The sequence below is a fragment of the Myxocyprinus asiaticus genome, chromosome 47 (genome assembly GCF_019703515.2).
Source record: "Myxocyprinus asiaticus isolate MX2 ecotype Aquarium Trade chromosome 47, UBuf_Myxa_2, whole genome shotgun sequence".
Lineage (NCBI taxonomy): Eukaryota > Metazoa > Chordata > Actinopteri > Cypriniformes > Catostomidae > Myxocyprinus > Myxocyprinus asiaticus.
The window spans coordinates 1,798,543-1,811,419 of record NC_059390.1 but is presented as its reverse complement, the minus strand read 5'-3'; the positions used below and the strand labels follow the sequence as shown (position 1 = coordinate 1,811,419).

Below are 12,877 nucleotides of genomic sequence, written 5' to 3'. Positions count from 1 at the left end.
AATGTGAATTTGCTTAGAATTCTTACATTTTGCCTTCTCCTCCTACCCACTCTGCGTGCAAAATACCTTTTTGCATGCTCAAAATATAATCTTGCGCACCCAGAATATGCGCAGAATTGTGGCACAAGTATAACTCCATATTCAGAGACTCCGCCCACTAGTGTTCGCTGGCTGATGCAATGCGACCGGTGAATATAAATCCTCTTTCAAACGCAGAGAATCACGATTTTGATTCCGGGACGCGCCTAGATGATATCTAATCATTTTAATCTTCAAAATTTATGTTAATATTCAAGATTCTAGGGCTTTAGATTTTTACAGTATTTATATTTATGGTTAATGGTCGTGATTAATCGTTAGGATATCTATTTAATGTATATACAAGTACATTTAGAAGGATAAAAAAATCAAGTTATCGTTTTTAGAATTGATCACTGGAACATTCTACACTGCTGGGAGTGTTTTTGTAAATAAAAAAAGAAGAAGAAAAGAAAAGAAGCAGAATTTGTGTCTTTAAGTCTTAAGGTAAGAACACATCGCTGTATTAATGCATGAATGAGCCACCGGTTGTTGTTTTTTTTTTATTATTATTATTTTTTTTTTTACAATTTAATACTGTTCAATTTTTGGGCATGACTCATTCATGTGTCATTATCTCATTTCAACACTTCCTTTAAACAAAACAAAAAAAAGAAGAACAAAAATGGCGCGTTTAGACCGCAGCATTTGTCGGGCTCTTTAAATAATTAATTTATTAATGAAACACGCTGGTGATGTTGATGATTGATCTTTCGATGGGGAACAATGTCAAATGCTGTAGAGATGAAATTAGATTTATAATGAGCTTTATTTCTGTTGTCGTTTCATTCCTGCGGGGGCTGTTCACTACAAAGACACACCGTGCATCTGTGTTTATTTCCACATTCTTTCAATATTATCAATATTTTATCATTTCACATAATTATTTATATTTCCTTTGGGAATTTAACCTGAAATATGGCAGTTTAATTTCCCTTTCAGACTCTAAAACCGTCACCAGAATACGTTTAAATACGTTAAACATGTCACCTGACAAGAATAGACACTGAAATTGGTTTTTGTTAATTTCGTTGCTATTATATAAATATAGATTGTGGAAATGTCGGTATTAATAGTTGATGACGGTGCATGCCGGGTTTGTAATTTTCCACCCAACTATTTCTCATGGGAAGTCGCCAATGGCTCGCTGAGCTAAATCGCGCGGTTACGTCATGTAGTACGCAAGACGTCTAATTTACATATGTAAATGAATTGGCGTAAAGAGCAGTTCCTTAAAGGTGTAGTGTTAAAGAACCATCATACGTTTTTTTTTTTTTTATTGAACTAATCATTGAACAATTAGTATTTAATTACTAACCATTTGTCTATCACTAATTGAACTTGTCAAACATTCAGAAAGTTGTGGGCAGCGGGATCGATTTTTTTTGTTGTTTGTTTTTGTTTTTTTTTGTTTTTGTTTTTTAATAAAACTATTTTAATAAACATGCTAGCCTATCAAACACCATATAGCAAGCAGGGGAAGACAGTGGGGGATTACTATTTTATTATTTATTTATTTATTTATTTATTTATTTAGTTTTGTTATTGAACAACAACAAGGCCAAAATCATCCTAGCAATAGCAAACAGGGGTAGGCAGCGGTGTAGTGTTGGGGATACTTTTTTCTTTTAATTATTATTTATTTTTAAACATGGATCTATATGCCTTATAATTCTTCATGCAGAGTTTTGGAGATAATATGCAATATATCTTTTTTTTTTAAGATCAGGGTTTCATATCCATTCTCTCTATCTCTCTTTCTCTCTCTCGCCCAGTTAGATCATTTCTCAGTGCTCTTCTATCACTGTAGGCTGACTTTTCTAAACGGAGAGCATGCACGTGAATTGAGGTTGAGATTATCGCAACAAATACCAACAACATGTAAGCTCGTCAGTCATACGATTTATAGAACAGCCGTATGCACATAAATCCAACTTCTGATGGCATGAAGGTCAGTCATATTACTTGAAACACAGGGGGGCGCTAGAACACCGAGAAAAATGAGACGTCATTCACGATAGAGCTGATGTTTTTTTTGTGTCGCCAGATGTGGAAGAATGTCGCTAAAATTGTCGCAAGTAGCTAAATGGCTCTTTTAATCGCAAAGGAGTTCAAAAAAGTTGCTAAATCTAGCGACTAAGTCGCTAATTTGGCAACACTGTTCCGCTCTAATGGGTCACATGACCACACTGAGGCGAGGCCCCACTGATCTATGCGGGGGCGCACATTTGCTACACGCGCAAGGACGCAAAACTAGATATCGATTGACCGCGGGTTTATTTATTTATTTATTTATTTTCACACCCATCGATATTATTTTCTTTATATTATTTTAGTGTTTTAAGAGTATGGTGTTTTAACTGTTTTAATGCGATTTTGATAGCATAAACCACATAATAATTTGACTACAGCAATTAAAAACAAAACCCCATTGACTTCCATTGTAAGTGTCTCACTGTAACCCAGAGTTTTTATTTTTTTAAAGAAAGGATGAATCAAAATGTATTTTTGTGTTAATCAACATTATACCACAAATGTTGTCGATTGAGCTTAACTTGTATTGAACCCGAAATATTCATTTAAAAGTCAGGGCCACGTGTTTCTCACTTGAAAATGAATGGCTGTAAAAAGTTACGTAATTTATGTGTCCAAAGTCTTGTAGAACTGTCAGATGGATTGTATCAACAGTTTTGTAGTTAATTAAAAATAAGTACATAAGTAAAAAAGCAGTAAAATCAAGGTATCCACACTGCAATGTTCAAACGAAACCCACATCCTTTCATAATAAGGAGAATTTGTGTATGGTTTTATGTTGCAGAATGAACAAAGCCCCAGGGAAGACAGAGATGAGTCATTTTAACACCCCTCCAGAGATGGACAGCAACGAGTACACTAGTTACCAAGACTGTCACACCAAAGTCCCTCTCAATGGGTAAAACATTCATTTGATCTGTTTAGTCACTATTATACTACAACTCATCTGCTAAATGAAATAAAACATTGATTTAATATACTCGTGCGATTACAGATTGCAGTATAACGATGTGGACGCAGAGAGTCAGAACTTCCTGTCTGATCAACATTTGGGAAAGAAGAAATATGAAGAATATGTAAGTTGCTCATCAGGTTCAGTCAGTTTCATAAGATGTGACTTGTTCTTAAACATGGTAGTCTAAATCTCGTTGTTCTTGTTTGTTTAGAGCACTGGCTCGGCATCGTTTGGAATGTCGGTGTTTAACCTCGGTAACGCCATCATGGGAAGTGGAATTCTCGGGCTCTCCTATGCCATGGCCAACACTGGCATCGCCCTGTTTGTGTGAGTATTGAGAAGGTTTTGTGATCTGTACTGCATGATGAAAACTTGGTTTTAAAGAGTGGGATTTTCCAGTAAAAACACTTAAACCTCCTTTAAACGTGAGCTTGTCTCATAGAATGAACGTTACATTTACTACATTTTTGCAAACGGACTTTTACGTGCCGAATTCTACGTTTCACTGCTTTACATTAACTGTGCGTTTTATTCACTTATTATGACTTTATAAACACATATTTTTCGCTCCATTGCTCACACACTGTATGAAATTGCGACACCATTTCACTCGCTTTTGGCGCCCCCTGCTGGACAATTCACTGGGAAACTGCAGCAAAACGTGTAATGAAGCATGTAATTTTGTTTTGCAAAAATTTTGCCACGGTCACATAATGTTCATGAGATCTGGCTGTTTAAACATGATCTGTTTTCTTGAGAAGCAAAATTAGACTTGTTTTTAGAGAACATATTTTTGGTTGTGTATTTTTCTTACCCCATTTATATATATATATAATTTTTTTTTTTTTTTTTTTTTTTTTAAAAGCATAAATCTCATCAAAATTTTGTGTGGTTTATGCTTAAAACAGTTTGCCAGTGGGGTAAGATATTGCAAATGTATTTTATTTAAAGGATGTTTATGTGTTTTTACTGGAAACCCAGAGAAGAATATTGATTAAGGAAATAATTTTTGCAGTTTATACATAAAACAGTTGCTAATCTACCATTAAAAATATATATTTTAGTAAATGTTTAAGATTTATGCATTTCAATTTCATAACAAAATTCCATTGAATTGAATTGTGTAATTTTTTTTAATCAAAATTAAATTAATAATAATAATTTTTAAAAAAAATGTTTTATTTTTTCTTAATTAAATTTGATGGAATTTTGTTAAATGCATAAATCTTAAAATGATTATTTTTGAGTGTATAGAATGAAACGTGTACACATTGTCCCCAATTTACATTGCAACTAATTACCTGATTAAGATAATTAATACTGTTAATGAGTCATGCAGTTTGCCCCAGATTCTGGTTGTGGTAAATCGGCCACACTTCATCTGAGTCAGTCAGTTCGTCTCTAGATGAAAAAATAATGAAAGCCGCGGTCCTGCTTAGTGTTTACAAACAAAGCCCAGTGTGTATGTGTGTGTGAATCCCCTGACATTCGTGCCAGGCTTTCTGCTGGTTATATAAAGGTATCGGGCACAGGTGGAGCTATGCGACGTTCCATGCGTGCCATTTGTTACATTTAATCTGCTGGTTATAAACGGGTTTACACGAGCTCCAGAGAGTGGAACAGATGAGCATGGGAGAATATAATCAGGTTGTGAGTGTGTGTTTGCCTGTGATGGTAGTGAGCGGGTCCATTATGTCCAATTCTTTATCATTTATATCTTATATATCATTTAAAGTCGACATGAAATAAAAATGGACTCCATATGCTTACTGGTTTCCTGGTTGTATTGTGCATTATTCATCGCTTCATCCTGTTTCATTTTGAAATGTGTCAAATTACAGAAGTAAAATGTTGTTGTTTTTTTCATGAGAGTTTGTGAGCAGTTTGAATAATCCCGTTTGTGTTTGTTTTGTAGGATCCTGCTGGTCAGCGTGGCCATTTTCTCCTTATACTCCGTTCATCTGCTGCTCAAAACGGCCAATGAAGGAGGTTAGTTGCTCTTTGCATTATGTGTTTCTGTTTTTAAATGTGATAAGAGCATGAGTTTTAACGCTGTAAACTCCTCTGTCGTCCAGGGTCTCTGGTGTACGAACAGCTGGGCTACAAGGCGTTCGGAATTCCAGGAAAACTGGCAGCATCTTGTTCCATCACCATGCAAAACTTTGGAGGTACGCTAGTGGAGCACAGTGCAAAAAAAAACATTTTACGAATTACAGTATTTTTTTTTTCTTAAAACAACACATATTTACCTGAGAGGCAAATTAGTGTAACATAATAAGACTTATAGTTATAAAAATAAATAATCAATAATTTATAAATTATTTATTATTTATAATTGAAATTATTTATGCATAAAATGTAAATTAATTATATAAGAACAAGCCTCAATATTTTTATTTTATTTTATATATTTTGAGATATATTATTATCCAATGCATTTTAGCTTCACAAGTATATTTATCTTGTTTTAAGAATATTTAGGTATTTTTAATGGAACACATTTTTTTTATTAAGTTTATTTATAATTATAAAAATACATCATTATAAATAATCATTTATAAATATGTATTATTTATAATTAATTATATTTAAAAATAAATATGCATATAAATAAATATTTATTGTTTACAATTATTTATAATTATATAAGACTAAGCCTCAATATTTGTATTATTTTATTTTTTATATTATTTATATTTTGAGATATATTACTGAAGACATTTTATCATATGCATTTTTGCTTCTCAAGTATATTTATCTTGTTTTAAGAATATTTAGGTATTTTTAGTGGAACACAAAACAAAAATACTGATTAAGAAAATATATTATTTTATTCTTAAAACAACATTTACCTGAGAGGCAAATTTGTGTAACATAAGACTTTTTTTTTAATTATTTATAATTATAAAAATAAATTATTATAAATAATCAATAATTTATGCATATGTATTATTTATAATTAATTATATTAAAATTATTTATGCATATATAAATAATTATTTATTGTTTATAATATTTAAGACTAAGCCTCAATATTTGTATTATTTTATTTTTTATATTATTTATATTTTGAGATATATTACTGAAGACATTTTATCATATGCATTTTTGCTTCTCAAATAAATGTATCTTGTTTTAAGAATATTTAGGTATTTTTAATGGAACACAAAACAAAAATACTGATTAAGAAAATGTTTTGCAGTGCAAAAACTCCGTGTTCATGCTGATTAGCTCTTTTACCAGTTTGTATCAAGGAACTAAAATGTTTTTAAACTCTGTTTTAACCCCCAGCTATGGCGAGCTACCTCTACATTGTGAAGTACGAACTGCCGATCGTCATTAAGGCCTTCTTAGACAACACTGATGACAAGTAAGTTTAAACATTTCAAACTCACACTCATTTTTATCCATGCATGAGACAGTGGCGACTTTAGCTGTCGATTGTGTGAATCAGAGATTGTTGCGATCTGTCCAGTACAGCCAGTGTTTTTATTGTTGCACTGGAATATTTGGAACAGTGTGTGAGCTCTATTGTAGAGCTGTCCCAACGAGGGGGGTCGGAAACACTCTTCAAAGACAACGATTTAGAGCTTTGTGCCAGTGACCAAATGCAACAAACACTGACATCAAAGATTCAGAGCTCTACATGGGCCCCGGTGCAAAAAAAAAAAAAACACATGATACATGCCACTAAAAACAACCGGCAGAACTGAAATACCAGAGTTTGGGATTTTTATCATAAAAATATTCAAATGTTTTGTTTGCAAAGTACCTTTCTAGAACTCAGTATTCCTTCTACAGAGTCTGATGACAAATAGATAAACGTTAGAAACAGGATCTTGGAAATACGTCACGTTATGAAGGTGAAATCGAGAACGGTGTTTCATGCTGACTTTACAAAACAGTTTGTTTTGTTTTGTGCTTTTGCAGCATGTGGTACACTAACGGCGATTACCTGGTGCTCATCGTAACCGTGGCCATCATTTTGCCACTCTCGCTGCTTAAAAACTTGGGTAAGTGTTTGCAGAAAGTGTTTGTGTTTGGTGTGTTTGTTTGGAGTGTGTTTAAGATCCTCATGGTGTGTGTTGCGTTTCAGGTTACCTGGGATACACAAGCGGGTTTTCCTTGTTGTGCATGGTGTTCTTCCTTATTATGGTGAGTGTATTCACTTTAAAATGTGCTCGTTTGACACACAAAGACGGGCACGGCAATTGAGAGTTTTATTCGAGCCGCTGTTGTTGGTCTGATTGGACGTTCTCTCCTGCTTTTGTTTTTTTCAGGTGATCTACAAGAAGTTCCAGATCCCCTGTCCTCTACCTGAAGACTTCATTAACATCACAATGAACAACACCGTGCCACCGCAACACAACACCACTGATGAAAACTGCTGCAAACCCAAGTACTTTGTCTATAACTCACAGGTACCAGAACACATATTTGCATCTCAGATTTGCATTCCAGTTACGTGTGTGTGAGACAAGCATGCATTTATCAAACCTTTCTCTTTTTAACTCAGACTGTGTACGCCGTGCCCATTCTCACCTTTGCATTTGTGTGCCACCCGGCTATTCTGCCCATGTACGAGGAGCTCAAAGAGTGAGTCAAATCTTCAAGTCGTGAAGATTAAAATTGTGATTTCTAGGCTTGGAGAAGCAATTTCAGTAGTGAATATGAGCTTGTCTAGTTAGGCTCAAACACTAGTAAACGAGTAAACTCTTTCTCTGTCTGTCATTGCAGTCGTTCCAGAAAAAGGATGCAAAATGTGGCAAACGTGTCATTTCTGGGAATGTTTGTGATGTATCTGCTGGCTGCTCTGTTCGGATATCTGACCTTCAATGGTGAGCGTGTTAAAACAGACGCATCAGAACCCGAAACATCTTCTAAGACATCACTTATATTCTAGAGTTGGCTTGTTTTCGGCCTAAATTCACAGTAAGGACAGGTTTGGGGTTTCAGAAGTTTCTGGGGGGGGCACAAGGTAAATCTAGGGGGGGCAATGCCCCTCCAAGCCCCCTATTAAGCCTAGCCATGCATCCTGTCTTATATAAGTCACACATATCACCTGATGAGTCGTATTTAAATAAAGATGCATTTTAAAGCAGCTTTATGTATAAGAAGTGTCTTGTGTTGATTCTGTGAGGTCATGCGCCCACAGCGAGAGTCTAAACCGAAAATGTGCTTGATTTTACAGAGGCTGTCGAACCCGAGCTCCTGCACACATACTCCAGGGTCTACAGTTTTGACGTTGTGCTTCTGATCGTGCGTTTGGCCGTCCTGCTCGCCGTAACGTTGACCGTGCCCGTGGTTCTCTTTCCGGTGAGTCTTTCTGTACTTGTACATGCAGTCAAAACAAATCAGCGTCGACGGTATGTTGACCAAGCGTTTCTTCTATGTTTGTTTTAGATTCGTACCTCAGTCAACCAGCTGCTCGGCGCGTCTAAAGACTTCAGCTGGCCGCGTCACATCTGCATCACCCTCGCGCTGTTGGTCTGCGTCAACATTCTCGTCATCTTCGTTCCCACCATCAGAGATATCTTTGGATTCATCGGTGAGTGGACACAGGATGTGATGTCATCGTGTGTGGGTGTGTGCACAGTACAGGTGTGTCTAACGCAGGTGTGTCTATCTCTGCAGGTGCATCTGCTGCAGCTATGCTGATCTTCATTCTGCCGTCGGCATTTTACATCAAACTGGTGAAGAAAGAGTCCATGAAGTCCATGCAGAAGATCGGGGTAAGAGAGATTCACCTTTAGAGCGCTACTACAATGATTTCTCAATTTGTGCGTGTTTGATTTTATTTAATATTCACAATATATTTGCAATGATTTTAGCTAGTGGTAAAAAATAAGCAAAGGCGTGAATATTACAGTTGATTAATAGTGTCTCTGATTTAAACTTATGAAGCAAAAGCGACATTTCAAGTTTATACGTTTGATTCATTTCTGTGAATCAGTTCAAAGTGTCCATTTCAGTGAATCGATTCCAAACTCTGATTCAGTGATTCACAATCATCACTCAAAAATGTTAATAGAGGGGCCTAGGTAGCTGAGTGACTCCAGCCAGGTCTCCTAAGCAACCAAATTGGCCCGGTTGCTAGGGAGGGTAGAGTCACATGGGGTAACCTCCTCGTGGTCGCTATAATGTGGTTCTCGCTCTCGGTGGGGCGCGTGGTGAGTTGTGCGTGGTTGCCGCAGTGGATGGCGTGAAGCCTCCACACGCGCTATGTCTCCGTGGCAACGCGCTCAACAAGCCACGTGATAAGATGCGCGGATTGACGGTCTCAGGCGCGGAGGCAACTGAGATTCGTCCTCCGCCACCCGGATTGAGGCGAGTCATTACGCCACCACGAGGACTTAGAGCGCATTGGGAATTGGGCATTCCAAATTGGGCAGAAATTTGGAATGCAGTAAATGTTAACAGAAGTCCCCTCGTGAGATTTTTACAAATATACTTTTTTTTTCTTTATTGAAAGTATAAATATTGCTGGTTATGTTAGCTATATTAGTTCAAATGAGGGTGTTTCTTCAGCTTAATTATGCATTAAATTATGCAAAGCTTGATTGGAAATGACGGCCAATAAAAATATTGACGGATAATTTCCTTTTTTCTTTCTTGAAACAGGCGTTGTCGTTCCTTATCCTGGGTTTCGTCGTCATGATCGGCAGTATGACTTTGATCATCCTCGACTGGATTCACAACATCGGAGCCTCAGAGAGCCACACCAACGGGCACTAGTGGGTGTATCCTAACTCTGACTGACAGAATGAGGCGGAGCAAAGCCGCTAAAACTGCAATTTAAAAAAACTCGAAGCTGCTCTTTTATCAACGCGGAGCAAAAACAAACATCCATTCTGAGAGAATGTCTTGAACTTTGTACAGTATGCTGTTTGCCCACAAAGATGGTAATCAACGATTAATGTTGTGCTTTTTCCCATTGATTTTATTTGTTGTTCATTTTAGTTTTGTGTTGTTTCTGGTAACGTTGAATTCTGGTGGTACGTTGCTCAGAGTGTCGATTCATTCGTGCTCCGCTGTGTGAATTATTCACACTTTTTCAGGTTTGGCATCTTGTATCACAACGAAAACGTATTGATTTCACCGATCTGTTGCAAGCAGAGCGTCTGCATTTGACTTCCATTTGTACCTTTGCCAAAAATATTGATGTTTGTGTGTCAAATAGCACTTCAGTAAATGTGAAAATTGTCCGTTTGCACATTTTCGCTAGGCATTTGTTACAATGCTATTCATACTGTACTACTTGAGTCACCTTTACCTGTCCTTTAGACCTACTAATGAACAAATGTTGATCTGTAGTTGTTTGTTTCTAACAGGTAGAGCAACTAAATGAATTTACGGAAACCTTATTTAAAGCCGAGGCAACAGCTAATCGGCGATTACAGGAGCATTTTATATTGAAAACTCGGTTTAACCAAAATACATCACATTACTGTGGTAATATGACTTGTGAATGCCTTTTAAAGGTGCTGTAAGCGATTTTAGCCGCGGTTGATTAGCAACCACTGGGTGGCGCCAGAAGATTCCAATCCATTTAAGTGTTAGTTTGAGTATAAATTAATTTCGGGCTCAACTTGTGCCATTGTTGGCTGTCATAACTCAGAATAATTAATTATATCAACGTAACTAACCCCTGACCTTCACTTCATGACATCTACATACTCCGGCGAGACACTGTCTATAAAAAAAAACTGACCGGGCAGCCGCGACTTGCGAGCTCTCGGGCCGGCTGAACACCGCTTTGTGCTTGCATTTGCCGTTTTATGTCATGCTGCTTATCCGCGCGACGTGAGAGCTGCAGGTCATAGCGGTTTATTTCATGACTTCAGCAGGGACCTCTTGTTTGGACATTTTATCTTTGCACTTGCACTCATTCTGTTTGCAACTATCTGGTGGATCACACTCCTGTTTATCCATACTATCGTTGGCACTGTTGATGACCATTGCATGACACTGTGTCATGTGTTGTCAACATGGCAGCGCCCATGAGGGGGCGACCCGCTCTATGTAAAATCAAACAGCTTTTATTGGGAGTCTTCACCTCATGTGAGGTTACATCATTTTCAGCATATTTCTAAAAAATGCAATTCATGTCTTTGTGTAAATCTCTGTTAATTAGCAAAAACGTACTTAGCATACCTTTTAAACGTTACATCACCCACTAAGAATATACGCTGATGCGAGTGAAAACACTAGAGACCGGAAATTGAAAACAGTCGAATCGTGGAACACTTCCGCGTTCAGGAAAAAGGTGGATATGCGCCGCACAATGATTGACAGGCAGAAAGTCTTTTGATTGGCTAAACAAATGAGCTTTTTCGCCGCTGTTTACCGAGTTGTAATATTTTATGGCACCTATTTCAATGATATCGGACAGAAAATAAGGACGTTTTTGGCATGTCATTTAACTGAAAAATCACGTACAGCACCTTTAGCGAATTAAGAACTCTTGGTTTTGTTACAACTGCTTTGTAATGGTGAAACTGCACAGATTCAAGCGGCAAAAAGACCGCCAGTGTTTAAATGAATTAACCATTTCAGTGTTTGCCATCGGCAGCTTGAAGTTGCTCCCTGAGCGAGCGAGCGAGAGAGAGAGAGAGAGAGAGAGTGTGTGCCGCAATCACTGCTCACACACCTCACTTGTGCTTCCAACAGCTAAACCTCACGTGTCATCCAACCTGTTACTCTCCGACAGTTATTTATGGAAAAACATCAATGTAATTTAATCTATTTTACTGTATTTATATATTGTGTATATATGTGTATATACCACAAATTGAACTGTATATAGATGCTGTCATTTATTGTTTTGTTTTTGTTTTGTTTTTCAATTTTGCGCAATATGTATGAAATATGAAAAATAGCTTTAGAACCACAGTGTTCTCATTCATGTGTTCCTCAGTGTGTCGGGGCCGAAGGGAAATGGGCCCCTGAACATCCTTTCGACACGAACGCACCTTTTACACTACTATTACAATGCTGTATTAATACCAGCAAAGGGGTGGAGCGCTCCTCATGTGCAAGAGGCCATTCCTGCGAATGATACGCTCTTGTTTCAATGAAACACTATGTATATCATGTAATTAATGTCTAATAAAGGTTCGAAATAACTCATCCATGTGTCATGGCTTTTTAAAGAAGGCTCTTTGTCTCTATGTGAAAGTGTCATAAGAGATTCTCTTTAAAAAATAATTTTAAGGGATGCACTGATATGAAAATGTGTGAACAATACGATTTACCCTTGTGCATCAATTTAAAAAAGTTACTCAGAGGGCAAAAAACTGCAATAAAAATATTTTATATTAATATTATTTTCTACTTTCAATTAATTAATTTTTTTAACCAACATCAGTCCTGATCATAACTACCAAATATTAATTCAGTTTCAGGATTTTAACCCTTTAAATGCCAGTTTGTTTACATAATGTCACTGTTGTTGTTTTTTTACACACACACACACATTTCTCAATACACACATACAAAACACACTCTGACATTCATAATAACACACACACACACACACACACAATTTTACCTGTATCATTTATTCAATTGGCCTGCAGTGCTCTATAATACAGCAAATAGAAAATAGGTAAAAAGCTTGTATTTGCTCCATATGCTAAACATGAGGAAAAATGGCGCCATCTGGTGGAAAATATTAAACATTAAATTTTTTAAGCCAGGGCTCTGGAATGAAAGCACAATTCATGATTTTATGCTTTAATGGCACTGGGATCAAATATTGCAGTTTTAATGGGTTTCAATGGGGACATTTTTGTCCTGAAGTTTCTTTTT

At 36.7% G+C, this 12,877-nt stretch overlaps 1 protein-coding gene across 1 annotated transcript; it reads left to right on the top strand.

The window, feature by feature from the left end:
- The first annotated feature begins 212 nt into the window (after positions 1-212).
- Positions 213-12,196, top strand: LOC127436973 (sodium-coupled neutral amino acid symporter 2-like). The gene is made up of 16 exons (XM_051691522.1): positions 213-525; positions 2,897-3,010; positions 3,107-3,188; positions 3,279-3,394; positions 4,983-5,056; positions 5,143-5,235; positions 6,359-6,437; positions 6,998-7,080; positions 7,164-7,222; positions 7,348-7,488; positions 7,584-7,663; positions 7,805-7,905; positions 8,259-8,383; positions 8,471-8,615; positions 8,702-8,799; positions 9,689-12,196. The coding sequence occupies exons 2-16, from the start codon at positions 2,898-2,900 to the stop codon at positions 9,800-9,802; spliced, it is 1,503 nt and encodes a 500-aa protein (XP_051547482.1). The 5' UTR covers positions 213-525; position 2,897; the 3' UTR covers positions 9,803-12,196.
- The last annotated feature ends 681 nt before the right edge of the window (positions 12,197-12,877 follow it).

Bases quoted from the DNA above. Each gene is read 5' to 3' on its own strand.
- LOC127436973 (XM_051691522.1), top strand. From the start codon at position 2,898: ATGAACAAAGCCCCAGGGAAGACAGAGATGAGTCATTTTAACACCCCT. The intron at 3,011-3,106 runs GTAAAACATTCA...GTGCGATTACAG, and splicing joins ACCAAAGTCCCTCTCAATGG to ATTGCAGTATAACGATGTGG. The intron at 8,800-9,688 runs GTAAGAGAGATT...TTCTTGAAACAG, and splicing joins AGTCCATGCAGAAGATCGGG to GCGTTGTCGTTCCTTATCCT.